The following is a 21742-nucleotide window of genomic DNA, read 5'->3' as shown; positions in this document are numbered from 1 at the left end:
CCTCACGTGCTCTCTTAGCCTGGTGTATACGGGTAGCCGCACACGACCGCGTACGTCCACTCTCCGTGAAGGGTATATAGGTCCTACTCTGAATTCTGATGCTGTCGTCCGGCGCGCAGGAAAAGAGGCTGCACTGTAATAACTGGCTCGGCTCTCTTATTATATATAAATTAACGTGGGAGAAGAAGTTATTACGTGTACACTTGTTGTATAGAGTCATGAGAGGAAGACAATTCCAGCTTGACGTCACTCCGTGTTATTTCAAATGGGGTGACGTCACGCTGGAATTGTCTTCCTATATGTACGTGGGACACACATATCGCGTGCAACGCTTTTTATTATGTAGGTACATGTATATGCACACAATGCCGTCAAAGTGGACAGTCCATGCAGGCCTATCGAGGATGATGATGATGCTGGTGTGGTGGTATGTGAGGGCTGTCGTCTCCAGTTGTATGATAATAATACCTACATGGAAACTAGCTCCATGTGTCGCTAAACTGTCACGTGTGGTGTGTGGGTATTGGTATATTGGCTTCTTGTACGTGTATTTGCCAGCCGTGCAACCGATGACGAAGTGGGTCGAGTCGACGCGACGGACTCGCTCGTGTATGTTATATGTACGTAATATATATGCCTGTGGCCGATCAATTATTTTATCGCGCAGTTGCAGCTTTGACATTTTATGGAACGTATTTTATTTTTCAATGTTTTGATTTTGCTGGAGTAGACTTTTTTTGTTCCTCCCATCAGTGAATGTGTTTTTTTTTTTTTTTATTTACGTGCCTCGTGAGAAATCGATAGAAAAACAATAAAAAAATCATGAGTATTTTTACAACTTTTTTTTTTCTTTTTCCACATCAAAAGTATGCGCAATATTGCGCAGTTTTAGTATACCGACGCCAAAAATAATGTTACGTAACCGCTACTCTTGAAATAAGTATTCCGAGAAAGAAAAAATGAAAAAAGTTTTGATGATGACAGAACTGAAATTATGGGGGAAAAAAAAACTAGAAAAAAATCATTGCATCACGAAGTATGACTAAAATCGAAAACAATTGCTCGCTACGTGCGCATATGACCCACACAATCGTCCAAGCTTGCGAGCTTGCCTCTATGATAACGCATGGCGATGATAAAACGCACGCAGAAACAGAAACAGCTGCAGTATGTGATGAATCACTGACGCGTCGATGAACGAACAAGTAAACCGGTGACCTTCTCTCGTAGGGCACGAGATAGGGGCATCATAGTATATCAAGTGAATGACAATAGATGACTAAATGAATGAATGCACGCGTACCCGCTTCATACGTGTGTAATGTACCTACTTGGGCAAGAACGTTGAATTGCACATTAGTTGGGTGCACGAGTCTAAAGGGAAAAAAGAGGGGATTGTCCTGATTTTTCATCTTCTTTTTTTTTTTAATTTTAATTTTTTATAAAGACGACTGGCGGATCCTTACGAGCAATTACACAATTTGATTTATAATAATTTATACCCAATGGCAGCGACTACGAAATCGAAATTGTCCACCGATGGATAAACGATCAAAAAATAAATAAAAATCGCGGCACCTATACACCCCTGCGGCAGCGTATCACAAAAACCAGCTCGCATTTCACCAGTACAACTTTATTTCAGATTCCAGATGCCATAGCTGGGCTGTCGTCGTTATAATATTATTTTCAAGCCGTGCACCACCACAACAAACCACCAGCTGCTGTTCGCTTTACCTTTTTTTTTTTTTTTTTTTTTTTTTTTTTTCTTCCACTTGAGAGAGAACTCGTGCCCGTGTGTATAAGTACACGGTATACTTTGCGAGGTACTTTGTATGTGTAGGTAGATATTATGTACAGCAGCACTTGAAGCGCGTGCAGGTAATACAGCTCGAGCCGGTATGTATACGGGGGATAAATTAATGTATACGCTCGAATGGAGTGTGAAAAAAGAGAGAAAGGAAAAAAAAAGAGTCTGTTCTTGTCCTCGGTCTCTCTCTCTCTCTCTCTCTCTGTGTGTTTTGCTCCAGAACTTCCAAGGCTGCGTGCAAAGGTGTTGTTGCCCACATTGTTATTGGGCGTGGAAAAATTGGAGAAAGATGCCCGAGCAAATGGTATGGAGGTGCATTATAAATACTTGGACCCTCGTAAAGTGCAAGGTTATCAGGAAAGCGAGGCTTGCAGGGAAAATTGTTTTCTTTTTTTTTTCGTGCCATTGGTTCTTCATGTGGATATAGTTTTGAAATCAAAAAAGGTCCTTGCACTTGTGGCGTGACTGTATAGTTACTAACGATGTCAGCACCGTCTCTGAAGTTGAATAACATAGATGCAACTAAGACTCACTGATAGTATCAGATTATTCCTTATTTTATCTCAAATTTATTATTGCAGTTGGAGCAAAAAAATCGATGCTTGTTTGTTAACTTTTCTTCTTCATCATTTCATTCATCACCAGCGCGTTAACCCCATACTTTCTACTATCGATAAAAATTGTCATCTAACAGAAATAATCGACTCACTAACTGTTCAAAATCACTTCTTCTCTTTGAACAAACAAGTGATGTGCCCAAACCTATATCAAATTTCTAATCAAATAATTTAATTCGTATATCTTAAAAAAAAAAAAAAAAATCATGGCGAGTATTTAGGACGCACAACTTGATTATCGTATACAAGTGTACGTGGTTGTCGTTAAATCGCTGGCACGGCAACCCGTGAATTATCGCGTTTGGAAAAATATAAAATTGCAAAAACAAAAAAAAACTCCTCGTCCCTCTCGTATCTTCCAATCTTCGATTTCTCCTCGGCCCCGGTGTGCACTCTTGTCCCATTCGTATTCAAATACAGTGTTTAAGCTCCAATAATTTCACGGTCCGTTGGCTTTAAACGCTCCAACTTATACTCCTCGGCCATTGTCGTCGTCGGCCAAGCTCATAAGACTCGTACAACCCACGATCTCCCCGCTCCATCGTTTATTTTTCTTCTTCCCGAGATATTTATTCAAATTGGAAAATGATGGGAGATTGGGGTGGTTTGATCGTACGAACGCTGTATCTGATCTACGTTTTTGCCAAAACTTGGATGATAAAAACGATCGATCGCGAGGTGCGTTCCCGTGACTTACGAATGGCCGTAACAATATCGTCATCATCGATGCATAAGTTTCAATAAGTATTTTGAGTACTTGGGCTCCAACGGGAGTAAAATACTTTTACTAAAATTTATTCTGAGTGTCTTTTTTACAACACTCGGTTAACTCACGCCGAAAACTCATTACCGTTACGACGAAAAAGTATGCAATATATAGCTCGGGAGAATAGGAAGCCAGTGCGAATCGCGAATAAATTAATGTTGGGATGCAAAATAAAAGTGGAGCAGAGCACGAGCCGAGGGACCGTTAACCCCGAGGCGCAATCATCGACGTCGTCGCATCTGTGCGCCACTGTCGTGCTGCTGCCACTTTACACACAAGACGACGACACTTTGTGTTGGTGTTTTATTCTTCTCGTGTCCCCCGTTATATTCATCTTTGGCGTCGCATGTGCGCGAAAATAGTCGCTGCGGCAAAAATAAATGAGTAAAAAGCAGTGCAGCCAAAGAGACGGATGGATGTGTGCGCGCGGTCAAGCTGGTGTTTCGTTGTTGTCGTGTCGTCGGCGTCTTTGGCCGGTGAAATTCTTGGCATTGGACTTAGCCGGGCAGCTGGCGTTGTTGCAAGCTCTCGGACACGACGCGGCGGCGCCCGACGACTGCACTGCACGCAACATAAAGCTCGAATCAATTAGCCTATTTATCGTCCGTCGAGCGCCTTCGGTGACTATTTTTAACTTTGGGCATTTTTCTCCATCGACATCAACTTTTTTTTTTCCACTTGTCGCATTTTCAAGATCCGCACAAATCCTCGCAAATTAATACTAGTTCTCACGCCGTTATACTGCCCATACTATTCTCGGAACTGTTTTGCTCGTTTATCTTCTCTTCAATACAATATATCGGTGATGGAAAAAAAAAACCATGTACTTAAGTTTTTTTTTAACAACGATTTACAAAAGTATAACCCCAAAAATGACGTTGTTCTCGAAACGACGATCGTGTCATTACGACCAATTAAGTACTTTTCAACACAATTCATCAATTTTAGTCGAAAAACGCGATGAGTCCACCACGTGCTATTCCATTATCTTATGCATAATACAGTCGTACTACAACGTCGTTTGGAGTATTGTCATGCGTAAATAATAATAATAATAATAATAATAATAATAATAATAATAATAATAATAATAATAATAACATACTGTTTCGACACATATACTTATTTTCCATCCCCACATATTACCCCACACGTTTGCTGTCGTTGGCGTTGGCAATCGACCGACTCATGGCGGTGGTGGCAGCGATACCTATAGCTGCAACAGCTGATTCCTAAACGACGCACGGCTGACTGACCCTAAGACGACGACGTGGCATCGATTTTAGCATTAAACTCGCCACGACGCAGTTTACCGCTCTGCTTATAATACGTATTTTTTTTTTTTTTTTTTTTTTTTTTTTTTCCTTCGTAAGTTCACCGTCGCAGTATTATTTCACATTCAATATGAATAAATAATGTCCAAGGGGTACATCTTCAGCGCTGTCACTAGTTAAAAAGCTCTATTATGTTAAAACATTCATTGTCGAGCCGATCGAGCTTGATTAACCCTGTCGCGAAAAAACATCTTTTTTTGTTTTTTGTTTTTTTTTCAAAAGCTATTTTTTCCTCTCGTAAACGTAATTTTTTTTTTTGTTTCGAAGTAAAAAAATCATCTCGTTGACCATCGAAACGATTGCAATCGTACACCGCGTTCTCTTTTTCATAATAATTGTCAGGCGCTCGAGTAATCGTACGTCAGCACCATCCTCGTTGGACGTATCGGTGTATCTCTTTTGTCAGCGTGGCTTTTCAACCACCCGCCACGTAGCTACTTCTGTTTATTTATTTATTTTTAATTTTTTTCTTGGTATAATTAAAAAAAAAAAAGAAAAATCCTCGCGTACGTGTGGATGATGTTAGGCACTGGTTCGCGTGGGAAAAGCGCTCGGGGGCCGTTCCTCTATCTCTCTCTCTCGCGTACGGGCATCCCGCCTTGGGCTCGATCGACTGACAGCCCGGAAGGGCCCTCGCGCGCAAAGTTCTTTCTTCTGCCACACGTTGCATTAATGCTCGATAGCCACGCTAAACTTGCACGTGTGTGGGAAAAAGAGGCGCGATGGTGCGAACTTGACGTACGTGGTGATGGTGGGCCCAAAACGGCGTTGCAACAAATACGCGGTCTACTGCTTCGGGGCCAGTGTGTATTTATGTTGACATCGATCCAAGATGCACAAATGTTTGATTTTGACGTTAGCCGTACCAAGTTACAATGGCAAAGTGACGACTGCAACTGTGGAGAGTTTATTGTGTATATAAAGTAGCGACTGGCAGTAGTAGGGGTGTAATTGATCCATAAGTAGGGACACCCACCCAAGGGGTGTTTCTTGACAGTTTTCTTTACGGAGAAACTATAAATTTTCTTTACCGAGAAACTATAGTAGTTAGAACTTATAAAACATTTTTTTTAGTACGTGCATGATAAAAATTACCTGCCGCGAAACATTGGCAAATTTCCAGTGTATTCCCGTTGTCCTCGAACAGTAAATTGTTTTATATGAAAGGGGTAAATAGAGCATCCGCCGAATATAATGTCTTCTATATATAATTATATACCTTCTGTGGAAACATGACATTGTTCATAATTTCTCTCGTAATTTCTAGGGGGAAAAGTGCAACATAATCGTTAGGGTGAAAATCGCATTCAACGCTTATTTAGGCAAGTATTGTGGCATCCTCTTAAGTGGTAATCTGTAAACGGACAGATAACGAAGAAGAAAAAAGTTGTAGTTTCTTTAGAAACACTGATACCAGTCCACCCTATTGTGCGATGCGAGGATAAGAAACTTCTTTTTTTGGTAACAGATGAACGGGCATAAAGTGGGTAACTGCCTCCCGAAACTGACAACTAATCGCGTCACGAGCTCAATTATCGGTGACGCAGAATCACGAAATTATTTCACTCGAGCGTGTACAAAAAAAAAAAAAAAAATGCGTACAAAAGAAAGGTAAATCCTGTACAGGGATTTGAAAAAGATCCCCTGCTGAAAAATGCTCAGTGTATAGAAACGTAAGCCCGGTGTGAAAAGTCGCGTGTTCAACGTAATAGCCGTCGTATTAGAGCGCGACTCTTGTCCCCTTGCTCGCATCAGCGGATTATCTGGCGAACTGAGTTTATTTTACTGGTGGTATGGACAAAAAAACAAAAAAGTAATCGTCTGTCCGAGTGTGACATGAACACTCTTGTTCCCGTTGCCCGAAATGTGGAGACCAGCAGCTCGCGGAAAAAGAAAAGGAAGGGGAAAAAAAAATCACTGTGGGCTCGCGGGGCGCTTAATCCGATTTCCCGTGCAAAGCGTTGAAAATTATCCAGCTGGCAGATCGTAAATTTCATCGGCGCGTCACGTTGCTATACAGGCGCTAATGTATGCGCGGGAGGATGACCGTATTTAGGTGGTGATGCTGCGGTTGCCGCTGCCCGTGGGAGCGTGTCTATTGGAAGTGCTCATTTCGTCGATAAATCAGCTGGTGGTGGTTGACGTGCCCGCGCAAGGGGGCTAGTTTTGAAACTAGTGCTGGGGTGAACGTCACGCGACTAACGAGTTGATTTTTCCTTTTTTTTTTTTTTTTTTTTTTTTACCATGTAATTTATATTCGTATACGCGTGTAGCATAACTTTTTTTCCGATGCGAAGAGCAGTTCTTTCTCTATGTCTCCTGCACAAATCAATTGAAAAATCATTCGTAGATTCAATATTTGCACTCTCGCCATTAGGATGTATTGTAATCGTTCCCGAAGCATAATTTTCCTTCCGCCACTCTCGTACGCACGTATTCACCTCCCCTGACCTCCTAAAAAAGGATTGTAGAAAAACTTTTATAGTCCGAAACTGGCTGGCTCTCGCAAGCTCTGAATAATCGATTTCAGCACAAAAACAAGTTAGTCGACCGTACACAACTACACTAAGCTACTTCATCCGGGCTATTTTTTTTTTTTTTCTTTACCACGCCTTCATTTCCTCTCTTCCTTCCACCCCCTTACCACTATTTTCTTTGTTTTCTTTGATCCCTGCTCTCTGCAGTACATACAGTACTTTTTTCTTGGCTCACTGTTTATTTCTCTCTTTCTTTCTTTTTTTATTCATTTTGGGGTTTTTTTAACACATGGTCAGTTATATAACTTGTTGAGATACGCGCAAAAAAATAAATATACAATTACGGCTCGGGTTGGACATCACCCTAATTAAGTTGACTTACTTACAAGTCAGAGCCTTCATCGTTTGCAAGATTATGTCGTGCGAGATTGGATGTAATTGCAGAGTAATTTTTGAAAAATGTATCGGTGAGGCCGATGTATCCCAATATATTATGAGAAAAACACCAAAGTTACTCTTATAAAAATCACTTTTACCGTTCTATGGGTAAAAATTACTGCCTTTTTTTCACGCAAATTTTTTTTCATAAGAAGCAAGATACATTTCCATGAGTCTTGTAACTGCAACTTGGTCGTATATAAAAAATGACTCATCCGCTATTATAAATTTCCTCTCTGCTGCATATAATACATATATACCTTATACATCTGACTTGTGTACACGTATAATAATACCTATACCCTCCTCGAGAATCCTCGGAGGGAGGGAAGAAAACCCCTTTCGTCCTTTTCCTTCGTCGACTTTTTCAATTTCCTTAAAAGCAGCTCAGCTCGGGAAAGGCAGCCGTGTACCAGTCCATAAATCAAATAAACACGGAAGTGTAATACGAAACATCGACGAAACAGAGATGAAAAAGAAAAAAATTGAAAGAGAGAGAGAGAAAGTGAGAGGAAGGTACTGAAGAAAAATAGGGTGGTTCTCCCTGTACGTATGTATACGTATACGAAAAAATTGAAAGATGTCGGCAAGTATTATAGACAAATATGGGAGGGTTGGGAGAAAATGCCGCAGTGGCTTTGTCGCGGCTCTGATTGCACTCTCTCTCGCGCCGAACTTTGATCTGCGACGAAAAAGGCGTGGGGAGAGGACGGGAAATAGCGCGGGGCGCCCCGAAGTGCGATTAATTTTCGGCACACCGAGCTGCTACGACGCGGCCGCCACACCACTCGTTCGTTCCTGTACCGCAAAAATTGGCTTTTATTGGACACCGGGAAATTGCTTTGAAGTGTACCACTCTTTTCGCCTCCTGCTCGTCATTGCATTTAATCGAGAGCCTTTGCAACCCCGGCACAGGTGTACTTTTATCCCCTCCTCCTTGCTACTCGTACAGCGTTTAATAACAACACAGCTGAAGTGACGGGGCAAAGAGCATCGTATGAATTTTTTCTTTCCCCTTTCAGCGGGAGATTTTTTTGTTTTGGGGTGGTGGGAAATTTACAAAAACACCCTGCCCATCATGGTGGTACGGTATTTTCTAGAGCAATCCCATTGATTGTCAACCCGTGAAACAACTTTTGGAGATATGTATTACAGCGCTCGATTCGTCGTTTGTTTCAGCAGCGGCGAGACAGTCGAGGAGTGCAGCGGTCTGCCGATCGGGGAGTTTGCCGAGGAGATCGAGCAGAAGCCGTCGATAATCGGCCTCGTGGTCAACAACTTTCAAGTAACAGCGGAACCAGCGGCCAGCAACGGCGCGTCTTTGGGCTCATCGGCAAGCGCGATGACGACGACCACCGGTAAACAGCACAAGAGCAGCCGATCGTCCAGCAACAACAGTAACCATCACAATCACCACAGCAACAATGGGAACGGTAACACGTCGGACCCGATTGGCGGCACCGCCGCGGCTGCCAGTGCTGCCGAGGCTGGTACGACCTCGTCCTCGTCTACGGGACCTACGGCGCCAAATCACATAGAACAGGAGAAACGGATGCGGCGGGAGATAGCCAACAGCAACGAGCGCAGGCGCATGCAGAGCATCAACGCCGGCTTCCAGTCTCTCAGGCACCTGCTACCGCTCAACGAGGGCGAGAAATTATCAAAGGTCGGTCTATTTTTACTTCTCCCTCTTTTTTAGCCCCTTTCTCCCTGACCCCCTCTTAAGTATAGTCGATGCATGGATTTTACCCTGCGAGGTGGTGGATAACCATCTGTCCACCAATACTCTGGACGTGACTTTCATGAAATTGAAAGAGTAGTAGTCGGTGTACGATTTTCATCTGGCAAGCTTTTGGCGTCTCGGTTGACGAAAAATTCGTCATCCGAGTCGTGGAATGCCTGGAAACAAGAAAAAAAAAAAAAAGCTCTTTCGGAGCCCAGGATTGTGGGGTGTGGCGGTGAATCTATACGAAAAATTTGTCACCTGCCGCAGCTCCGCGAAGCCAACTGAGGAGACATTCCGCACGCAGGACCTATAAGTACTTGTGGACGATGATGAACGTTGCTCGTCATTCGGACACACAAACACGTACATACTTATTGCACGTATCAGAAATTACGTCCAAATGGTCCTCGGGTATGATGAATGATAAACACCCCTTCCCCTTTTTTTTTTTTTTCTTTTTATGATCGTCAATCACCGTCGATGTCATCTATCAACACCACTATACCCTCTGCACTCCGATATGTATCATAAGCAACGATTTCTTTCATCAACCATTATTGTGTCATTATTAATGTAAAAAATAAAAAAAAGAAAGAAAATGATATGAAAAGTACGATCGTTCATTCACGTGTCGTTGTATACAGACTCTCTCCGAGAAAAAAAAATAACATGGCCTTGTCGGAGCTTGAGTCGAGCGATCATATCTCTCGTGACACACCATTGCTTAATCTTTTTTCTCTCCATTAATCCATCTTTTTGTATCTGCTTTTAATGACACAAGAATAGTGTAACGCAACACACGCACGCTATGTGAATTGAATGAAGCTTTAGGTCCTATATAGGCTTACCTCATATGAATCTCACACTACTGAAATGTCCAAATGTTGTCTTCTCCTCCTGTACAGTTGCGCCGTCGTCGTAGAAAAATGTGGCAAACCGGAAGTGTTTACCGCACTGCTTGTTCTTCTTCTCCTTCTTCTTACCCTCCGCCATCGCCAAAGACGCTAGATCGTCCCTCTAGCCTACTATCAGACGTCGTTCTTTGCAAGTACTTCAACATACCTATAATGTTTTCATTGTCCTCTCGTTATTCTTTTTCCATTTTTTTTTATTCCATCAATAAAAAATCAAAGCCAAACAGAGCCGTAATTGACGTCTGAACGGTGTTTTGGCTGGTCACTCCTTTTTTTTTTTTCTTTATTATTACAATTACTTATTAGAAAATCCTTCAGTAGTCCTTTGTGCAGTCTTAGATAGATTGCTAGCTTACACACACGAAAAAGAGCGAGAGGCAAGGTGCGTATAAAAAATTACATTTCATGCACCAAGAGTCCCTCGCTGTGGGTGAGCTTTATTTTATTTTATTTTATTTTATTTTTTTTTTCTTTTCAAAGTCATTTCAACTGCTGTCAGTGCCGCTGTTCAGTTGTCTTGATGTTCTTTTGAAGTGTGTGACATCGGCGGCCACTGTCAATTATTGTGCACGTAACTTGTGCCAAAAAAAAAAAAAAATTGAATCCTTCATCTTTACGATGAAACAATAGTGACCTCTAACAATTATGGTAGTATTATTATTTCAACCAAAATACATACCTTATTTATCGATGTGCGTATGATGATCTGCTTTTCATGCACTAAAAAAACAATATTATTATTATTATTATTATTATTATTATTATTATTATTATTATTATTATGCATATATACATGTATAAACACGTTAGTAAATATGTATAAATATGGAGTAGTATATGAACTACTTTTATATTATCATTATTATTAATAACTACTATTCTTGTTATACTGTAATGCTGTGATCATAAAATATTATGTATTTACAGGTATAGCCAACGATGTTAATTTATCATGAAATTGTAAGTTTTAGTTAGGTGTTGTTTTACGCACGCATTTAGCTGTAAAGAAAGACCATACTTGTGCTGTACGACCACTGTAGGTGTATATTTTCGAGCACAGCAAACCTGCAATCTTTTGGTGCTATTTTTACGACCCACGTTAGTCCTTCCATAAAACGGTATACTGCCATTCGCGCAATTGGAAGTCCTGCGTGTCAAAAAATTCCATATTTTTTGTACCCACAAAGCGAGTGATTGGTTTTCTTAAATTATAATACATAATATTAAAAATTAAATGGCAAAAGTAACACTTTGTCCGATTTATGATGGTTTTACTGTTCCTTAGACTCCCCTCACTGTTATTTTATCCGACCAATTTCAAGTCCCCTTTATATTAAGCGTTATGTACACCTTGACACCTTTATATCATCGTAGTTAAAATATACAATGAAAAAAAAAGGAATTACAATTAATTCATCGTATTACGTGCTCAAAGATTGTATTGTACAACGCGAGTGTAACGAACATAGCAATAAATATAGCCTCGTTAACTAGCTGACAAACGCAGCTGGGATGCGTACACTGTAAATCAAACTATAAAAACTCACCCCATACGGTCCGTCAATCAAACTTCACGCCGAGAGCATCATCATAGAAGAAAAGAGAGATCACGAATTTCCCTGTCATGCTCGCGTCGAATTAATGATTATCTTTTTTTTTGCTTCTTAATATCGGGGGCGCCGCGAGCTGTACTGTGTATACAGATACGTGCATCATATAGACAAGTCAGTGCTCGCGGCTCGATTTCGCGAACAAGACAAATCCATTCAAGAAGTTCCTCGCGAGTCGTCGTCGAGAGTGTACACGTCGCGGGGGGAGTGGGAGGAAGTGGGGCTGGGAGGAACAGAGAACGACGGGGGAAAAGTGAATTTTGCACGATTTGCTCCGGCTTCTTGCGAGAGGGAGAAATCTTTTTTCCAAGCGCAGCTTGATTTTATCGATACGTATACGCTCGGATGGATGGCTTCTCTTTGTGTATCGCACGAACGCGAGGAAGGTTTTTTTTTTCTGTTATACATTTTTAAATTGAAGGTGCAAAGTACAGGACATTTATGAACATCTTGTGGGGCAATATTGGTTCATTTTACATTACAATTATTGCTCAAAAAAAAAAAAAAAAAAAACTTCTATCTACGCGCTTCGTTCCATTTAATCCCAGGTACAAAACGCAAATCTACGAAAGAAAAAAAAAAATAATAATCAAGGAAACACCCTGGACATTCGCGCGATAGCAATCTCGAACAAAACGCTCGTATCATTTCTTCCCAGCAATTTTCCCCAACAACCTTTTACATGGGGAAAAAAAAAAAAAAAAAATTGCTCCCATTTAACAGCCAACCCGTGGGTAAGGGTAATAACGAGCGAAGCAACAGGGGCTACGTATCGGCGCCCACATGTTTTGATAAGCGCGCTCTTTATTTCTGTTTCGTACTCACGAAACACCCGCGCGACCATGCATATACATGCACGGGGAGCGCAACAAGCTGCACACGCGCGTCTACAAGCTCCACTTTTTTTTTTGCCCATCTCAGAGCTGGTGCGTTTTTCCCTTTATCGTCGCGAGATGCGTTTATTCCATTCCGTATTTTTAGCGAGTGCTTGTATAAATTTGAGCACTTTTTTTTTTTTTTTTTTTTTTTGTAGTTATATATACTTCGATAGACTTGCCAGGGGTACGGGTTAAAGAGGCTTTATTTTATCGAGCTGAGTAAAGAAATTTAAAGGTAAAATTTAATAATTACAGAAATCGTCGTTCGCTTGAAATATAAACGAGGTGGGATTGTTTTCTTCATACTTTATCCTTAAAACTATTTTGCAAAGTATAAATATATGCAACGTAAATAAACGATAAAGTGGCGAGCCTAATTTTGCAGACGCGATTATCAAGGGGCAAGAAACCGTCTTACACGTTGTTGTTGTAGGAGCTTTCGAGGCTTTGGCTGAGCTTGTACTTAGTACGATGTAAATCGTATCTTACCGAGTTTCGGGGCGCCGGGCATTAAAATTTCACGCGCGCAGCAGAGGTGAAGTGCTCGCTTGAAGTTGGTTATTTGTTTCATTTTATTTTTTCAACTTATTTTTCTCATTGACAAAACAAAAGTATTACCACTGTCACTTTTTTTCTCCATACTCCTTTACCGTTGTTCACAAAATAAGTATACATGCTTGTAAAAACAAGCAAATTAACGGCATATATAATATTATGTCATACCTATATCGGGGCCACTCTCTTATTTTTTTACCAACGCGAACCACTCATTGCCCCAAACTGAGCTCAATATTGGTCGGGGTCGCGGTCTACCCATCACCAAACGTATACGTCAAAGGAGGTTGCCGTTTCCTGTCCACGTGTGTTTTATTACGAACACGATGTAGCTGTAGATATATAGCTTCGCCGATTCTCCCGCTTGTTGTTTACTCGTATGTATATATATATATATATATATATATATATATATATATTTTTTAATTTGTTATACGCTTCCATCCACATGCTAAGTGCACATTACAAACGTATATGCCTACACCCGCGCGAATATTCGCAAGTCGCACACTCTCTCGGTCCGTTGTATATAACTCGCAGTTTGCGTAGGCGCACGTGACTTCCCCGGGGTACACGTAGATGTATATACATGTATAGTAGTAGGGTATATATGTACCTTGTGCATCGCATATATATATGCGTACAAAGTGCAGTCCGTTGCGAATGAAAGAGCTGTACAAGTGTGTAGGAGCATCAAGAGGCAGGGGGTGGTCACGTGACGCCGCGTGACGCCCAGGGAAAGCGCGTGGGTAGAGGTATATATACGCGCGCTCGGCCATTCATGACTTTGCGAGAGCCGCGGAGTGGTACATAATAACGTGCGTAGGTATGTAATATATATGTATGTATGTACCCTGCTGCAGAAACTTGGAAGGGAGGGATGGGAAAAACCGGACGTCAGGGCCGTTGCTTGTCTGCTCGCTTATTTGTTTGTTTGTGTCTGATGCCATGATTATGTGTATGTGTGCGGTGCGCACTTTGATAGATCGAAGGCGGTGTCTGGCGCTCGTTTCGCCGACGCATGTGGGGAAAAAAGTCGGCTGCGCGTATATATATCCATACACGTTTGCAACATGAACGTACTCTCTGTATTGGCTCCGTGCATACACCGTGCTGCCCTCATTTCATACCCCCCCCCCTCCCCCCAACCCACGTTAAATCTTATGGAAGCAAATAGTACCCGTGGCAGCCACCGGCGACACCATACCCCCGTTTCCATAAAACTCCGTGTTAAAGTGACAGCCAGCACCAGCCCTCTCCTCCAACTTCATGCACGGAGCCAATAGCTTGTATACGATGATGCACCATTGGGACTTACATGTTGGGGGGAGGGGGAATGTTCGTTATCGCTCCGTATACTTGTAAAAAGATGCTCGAAAAGATGAGAGACGTACAAGCACATGATGGTTGTACCGTTGATGTTGCCTTGCGAGGTAAGTACACGGGGAGAAAGATTTTAGAAATTTCACCGTGACGGTACGGATGAAAGGTAATCCTTTGGTTCGACGAGCCTCGGGACAAGTCGTCATTTTAGTCCTCATTACCGAGCCTTTATCACAAGCTGCGTACGTATATATACTATGCGAAAAACTACGCATGCCTCGACGGATCGGAAATTTCATGCAATTATAAAGTTTACCGCAATAGTTGGGCCCACGGGTAAAAAGAGTACAGAGAGAAAATAACGCTATCTCGTTTTTTTGTCCATCGCTTTCAACTCGAGATTAATTAAGACCCGAGTTTTTCAGCCCTGCACAACAGTGGTACAACAAATTTATACGTATATGAGCTCATTATGTGTACACCTACCGGGATAGACAACTTGTTGTACATCCGCGTGTAAAACCGCGCCGCCTACGATTGCCTTGAAAAAATTTTTTTGCTCGTTTATCCATCTGTTGTGCGCACAGGGCAAAGAAAACGAGTATATGCGTCTTAACGAGACTCGGGCGCGGGGCGCAACGTCATCAACGCCAATTAAACTCGTCGAATTCGTTACGTCTGTTAATCTAACGTGTATACTTGCTACTGGGGGAAACGGTAAACATCCGTCTTTTTTGACACATCGTCGCCTCGGCGGCTTTACTGTGTTTTGCACAAAATAACAACAGCTGAACGTTTCGTATCGATTCCGGTGTCGTCCTTCCGTATCACGTGTACAAGCTGAGGTCTGACGAGATAGCAGAAACCTAATATTAGGCTGTGAAATTTTTCCACAACCTGCTGTGTATACATGAATACATAAAATGTTGTTTTCACGCAGTCGTTATTGTCAACGGTAATCATTTAGTCATATAATGGCCCCGATTCATCGTTGCATAGGTTGTATTGATTTTTTTTAACACGTATGGTGAAAACATCATTAGGTGTTTCTGTAAACATAATGGCACTCACTACGTTGGTCATGTAATCGGTAAATTATAGAGATGCATATATTGTCTGTCGTTCAATCTCGCGAAATCAACAATCCTCGGTTTTTATTAGTTTTTTTTTTTTTTTTTTTTTGCTTCTCGTTATTAATCTTTATTTAATAATTAAAACAACTCTTCAACGGTTCTGTATTTACCTTTTCGAAAGGTGCACGAGACATTTCGCATAAATTCGCTTTTAATTAGAGACAAACTCTAGAACCGTCCGGGTTTTTTTTTTTTTTCTCATCCTTTTCCTCGAGGGGTAAAAAGTTAAATGCAAATAAAAAAAAAAGGGGGAGCGGCTCCATTCGCATTAATTTAAATATTAATTCCCAATCAATTGTAGAGAAAGAAGTGCCGTCTTTATCCTCCCCCCCTTTAATTTTTTTTCTTTTTCTTCTGCTTATCGTTTGCATCAGAGTCCACAAGATCGTCCCGACGTTCCTGATATGTTTGACACTATATTGTTTCGAGCTCAAAGTCGCAAAGTATGCTGCCCCCGGAGAATGGGGTATGGACTTTGCTTGTTTACGCATCGCTTTGATGTTTTAAGAAAGAAACGAACAATAATTTTTTTTTTCTCAAGAGGACGCTTCTATATATGACCGCTTAGCGATGGATCAAGCAAAAAATCTTGGGGATTGTGCATTCCACGTTTCACCATTTTTATTTATGTCGCAGGTTGCACTTTACAGAGGATTTAACGGGAGTTGTTTTCAACCGATATTTTTACGAAAAAGAAATGGGAGAAAAAAAGACTAGACGCGGAAATTAGATCAGCGTCCCTATATGACGCGAGCGGCTCCTCTTTCGTAACGCAACATTATTTCGCGGACCAGTTGAGCCGAGTCGCCATCACCGCGTGCTTCGGTTGTTCCCACGCATTTCTCTTCTCCGAGCCGTGCTCTTCGCTCCTTTCTCCCTCCTCCATTATACTCGCCAGCTTCTTCTTTTACTCCCTCCTCTGTCGCGTTGTACACGTATATATATGTGACCCATCGTCTCTTTGCCGATTTCGCGTGGCTTCGGCTCCTGCATGGCCCACTTCCTCGTGCGCTGATGTGTCTACCTTCCTTGTCTCAACATTCTTGAAATTTGCGCACTGGGAGATTCCCCCTTTTTTCTCTCTCTCTCTCTCTCTTTCTCCCGCCAAATACTCGCCTCACAGCCAACGAATTCAATAGGCAAGTGGGACGATTCATTTTTTATATTTTACTTGTATTATTTACCTCCTGCTATAGCTTTGGAGATCTTTCGTTGTAAAAATAATTTTATTTTTGAGGAAACGATGATATAGAAATGTTAGCGAAAATAGAGTTGCTTACGTAACTGTTGTATGGCGTGTGCGTTCGATATCGGTAGTATAGAAAAAAAAAAAAAGAAATCAATTGAGCTACACTAACGCCCACCTCTCTTGGTCCTCATGCACGTACGCGTCCATGAAGCAGTGGGGCGAACGATTTCTAAGCTCTTTCTCTCGGAATCTCATCCAATCCCCCCCCCTCAAACCCTTGTCTGTTCTATTTTTTTCTTTCTCTCCCGAGCTCTGTTATGTTTGCAAATATCGGAGATCTTGGCTGCCCAACGCAAATGTCCGTTTGTGTGTAGACACACGAGCCAACTTTCGCACAACACGGGGCTCTGAAATTTTTTCCAAACCTGTCGACGCGATTATAAGCCAACTACGGTTTTCGGTGTGTCACGTGCACGTTGGAAGGTGCTCATTAAACCATTTGATTTTCCAACGGATCATCGGCACGTTGCAAAAATTTTTTTAATCCTACGTAAATGACCATCGAAGCAAGCCCATATCACTTTGTATTAAAATGATTGTACAACGCACTGCAATTATTATCTCCATTCACGTATAAAATACATTTTTTTAAAAGCAACGATTGAGCTTGAAAGGAAAAAGCTTCAACGGAACTTTGTTATCAGAATATATTACTCGCTGTTACCGAAATAACACCATCATCACTGTAATGTGGCGGCTAAAAAAAAAGAGAGGGAGAAAAAAAAGAGCGAATAAAGAAAGGAAGCAAGCACGTCAGACTCCCGTATGTGTGTACGGTTGCGTGGGGTATACACAAACTAAAGCCGATTAGAAACTTTATCGCCGGATGTGCGCGCGGCAACTCGGTGCCCACGTGGCTCCTACTATATACGTATACAGTACACATTACACCAACAGCGGAACAACTTGGTCTAGCGATTGCCGGCCGGCCGGCATCTATCTTCCAGGTGAAGTGCGTCGCTGATGCTGCTGCCGGACAAATTGAACTTTGACGCTTGACTCTTTGCTCGGCGCTTCTTGAGATGAACAACGTATACTATCGGCACGTGATGTACCGTATACACAGTTTTCGAATCACTTCTTCATTTTTTTTTGTTTTACTTTCGAGAGTTCGTATCGCGTACCGGAACGCCCGGCGTCGAAGCCAAGCGCGCACTTGTGCGATTCACGAGCTAAAAAGTGGGGGAGGGGAGGGTGGCAGAAAGGGAAGGGTGTCCCGTTTACCTCAGAAATCCGGTCGGTCGGCGGCGTTGCGGACCGGAGTACAGGGAAACCAGACGCGCGCATAAGATGTGCATTTTGTTGCTTGCGCCTCGAGTTTCTTGTGAGAAGCGTTGGGGAGCGTATAATATATTATATACATGTATGTATTTATGTGCGTAAGCACGCGATGGACAACAAAAGGGACAGAGGGAGAGAGAGAGAGTGGGAAAGTTACAATTATGCGGATTTTGGAATGAAAAGACGAGCGAGCGAGAAAGGGAGTATTAAAAATACGCCTATAGCATCTACGTGCTAAAATACAATAAAGAAGGGTGAACTTTTTTGCCCAAAGACGCATGGATCCTTCCAGATGTGGATTCGATAATCTTCGTTTTTCGCACCCGCACAATTAAATACACCTTGACGTTTATCGCGGGTCCCCTCCATACCTCCCTTGGGGAATAATTGGCCCTTTGAATCGCTGCTCGTCTGAATTTTTTTTAATTCATCAGGAACGAGGCGTTGCAACATATGTCTCCCGAATGAATGATATTATCCTTTTTCGTCTCCGAATGATCCCGGATTCAAGTGGGAGGCGGCGACGCTAAAGACGCGTTTTTCAGGGGAGTACGCGCCGTACTTACTCTGCGAAGTTTAATGAAAGTACCAAAAGAAGAAGAAGCAGGGACGCGACCGATAAGCGTTGAAGTTCGGTCTGGCCGCGTATATATATGTATACTCAGTACCTATTATAACGTACAGTGGCGAGTCATCGTCTCTCGCGAGCCTTCGCTGCACTTAGCCGGCCGCAGCAGACGTCTCGACCCATTTTCAGTTAGCCGCGTCCCAGACACGGTGGGTGTGTATATATATGCACGGTGACTGCGGTGGAGGCAACGGCGCGTGAAGTTGTATACACACGTAGCATGACGAAAGGGGGAAGTCCCGGTGCTTCGTTTCCCCCCTTTGAAGCGCTCTCTTCTCTCGTTGCAGTGTATAACATGTCGTCCATGTACACTTTGTTACTTCAATCTGTACCTTCGTACTCTCTGCTGCACCCACCCACCCCCCTTTTTTTTATATATCCATAAGTACACGCGTGCACAATATCTTTGTTCACTTGGCTGTTGGTATGGCTCTACTCTCTCTCTCATGCTTTATCGCTCGAGTCGCTGTTCTTTGATCACCCACCCCTTTTTTTTTTTTTTTTTTTTTATAGTCAAGTGCAATCTGACGTGAGTTTTGTTTTTAGTTCCTATGCTCTTTTTTTTGACAGCTGAGATAGTTGTGTAGTGTATACCATGTTATTGTCACGTATATTATACACTGAAATGTTATTTTTTAGATACTTCCTTCATTTATTTATCGATTTGTATGAGGAGGTAAAAATTTCCAACTTCCTGGTCGCCGTGACACGTAAAATTGTATACACGCACCACGAACGGATATAAGTCGATACCTACTTGAGATTTGAGACTGTATTTTAGTTCCTGCTGTGATGTATGACTTTTCTTATGGAATTTGTGCTTCAAGAACTCAGTTTTCATAAACGAAAAGTAACTCATGTTAATTGAAGTAAAATCATGTTCTTGTACTGATGCTCATGTATTGAATGATAAACAAGAGGGAAAAAAAAATCATAAGAAAATAATAATTTATTTCGTAACATATTGGTGCAACAAGATACATAACAATAACAATAATTACACGACATACTTACTCTTGACGTACAGCTGTACACATTGTGCTTTTTTGCTCCGTGAATTTATTAAAAACATAGTGCAACATGCAAATTTACCCATGTATTTCTCATTAATTTTTTGTTTCTCGCAGCGAGTTAAAAATAGCGCGGTTACAAGGCAACCACTTTTCAAACCACTTGCAGTTTTTTTTTCCTTTCCTTCTTCTTCTAGTATCAATCATCATAACCAAGGAGCTGCGATAACACGTGGATGTGCTTTTTTTTTACGTACATCTGTTTGCCAATCGGCGTTTTTTCCGCGTTCGCGCTTCCACCTGGCATGTAACAGTCGGACAACGGCCTTGTCTGGAAAAAAAGAGGTTGTGTGCGAAAGATTAGGTGTGTCGTAACCACGTGGCCGAACGGCACGTGGTGTAACAGTTTGGCTCGAAAAAGGAAGCGGCGACGTTGTTATATTGTACGGTTAGAATTTCTCCTTGGTAGAAGGTGTTGATGCGTTAAATTTGGACAAATCGATACGATAATTTTTTTTTTATTTATTTATTTTTTTTTTTTTTACAAAAAAATTCGTGAAAGAATGTACGCAGTATGCGCCGAGTTTGTGTGTGCACCCTCCGGAAAACAGGAAAATCCTCGTGCTTGTCCCGCAAACATTTGTACAGCCAGAGGGAAGGGGGACGAAAAATTGATTTTAAAAGTTAGCTGCTCAGCTCTACAGCCGTTGGACTTGGCTCCATTTCGAAGAACCAATATCCTCCCGAGAGAGAGAGAGCCATTATCGCAGTTTACGCAGGTCTCGCACGTACATCGATATTTCCGTGTCACGGATAATCGCGAGGGAAAAATGAGAAGAGAAGCTGGAATTTCTTTCCTTGAACCTCATAAATATTCATTTGCGCGTACACGTGAAATTTCTTTATTTTTTTTTTTTTTTATTGATTGATTAAACCCTGGGAAAAGCTGATTGTTTGTTTTTCTTGATACTTTTAGAGGTTTCCTTTCGTCTTGTGGTTGAATATGTTGTTGGGTACGAAAAATTTGATTTGTTAAACTACAAGAAAAAATTATATTATACTCACGTGCAATTGCAAACCATTTACATCGGAAAGGTACGACGAGGATAACAACGCCGTTATTTTTACAACTTTTCAGGGGGTGAAGGTACAGAGAGTCGAAGGCTTGCACTTTTAAATGAGAACGGACGCTGTAATTGCGTGGTGTGAAAAAAAAATAATAATAAAAAGAAGGAACGGTGGTAAGGTGCGAAAGTCACGTCCGAGGCCTCGTTTCCGTTCTGCTCTGTTTCTCGGGGTCCTCCCCTTTTTTTCGCTCTTCTCCTGCACGCGGATTTTCGTCTCTCAACTTGGACTTGCACTTTCCTTTCTTCGAAGCGCAATTGAATTTTTCTCGATTTCCTTTGTTTGTTTTATCCACACCCTGCTTTTGTATATATTGACAAAATTACATCCTAGTCATGAATTTTTATCGTGGCTTTCGATGGATGCAATTAAAATTGCCTTGAAGAAATATCCCTCTAAAATTGGTTTACCCAACAAACCGAGGTAACCCTAGTATAATCGGACAATCAAATTGAATCATCTTCCATCCGTACTCCTTTAATTTTTTTTTTTTCAAGCACATTAAAACGCTAATCGCGGCTTACTTCCGTATCCCTCTATTTTTTCCACTTTGGAAGGCCCCATTTTTTTGCAGACACTTTAAACCCCGTCTAAGAATATTACGCATCGACTGCGCGGATGGAGGGGACGAAAGAGGAGGATGAGAGGAGACAGACGAGAGGGAGAGAAAAACCCTGAAACCACGAAACACGAGAGGCTTATTGTTCTCGTGCGTGATTGAAGCGATTTGTTGTGCCTCGGCTTTTGTTGCTCCCTTTTTTCACATGTGTATGTATATATTTATATATATTTTTTTCTCGAGCTTTGCTCGTTTCGTCGAAAAACTTGTTTTATAACATAAAGAGAAAAAAAAAAAAAGAACGACGGT

General features: G+C 41.7%; 1 protein-coding gene across 2 annotated transcripts in view; it reads left to right on the top strand.

Annotated features, from left to right (window-relative positions):
* crp (transcription factor cropped) overlaps positions 1-21742 on the top strand; it is a 227677-nt gene that overhangs the window by 26012 nt on the left and 179923 nt on the right. The window contains exon 2 of one of the 2 annotated variants that reach the window (XM_014364548.2): positions 8625-9108. In XM_014364548.2, the coding sequence (XP_014220034.2) occupies positions 8625-9108 (484 nt within the window). Of the gene's footprint in view, positions 1-8621; positions 9109-21742 lie in introns of both variants that reach the window. The other variant, XM_014364539.2, reaches the window with a different exon arrangement.

This window comes from Copidosoma floridanum, unplaced genomic scaffold, assembly GCF_036245765.1.
Source record: "Copidosoma floridanum isolate Cflo_tuat_1 unplaced genomic scaffold, Cflo_Japanese_pri ptg000001l, whole genome shotgun sequence".
NCBI lineage: Eukaryota > Metazoa > Arthropoda > Insecta > Hymenoptera > Encyrtidae > Copidosoma > Copidosoma floridanum.
Note: the sequence above shows the minus strand (reverse complement) of the source record. Positions and strands in the feature narration are given on the sequence as shown.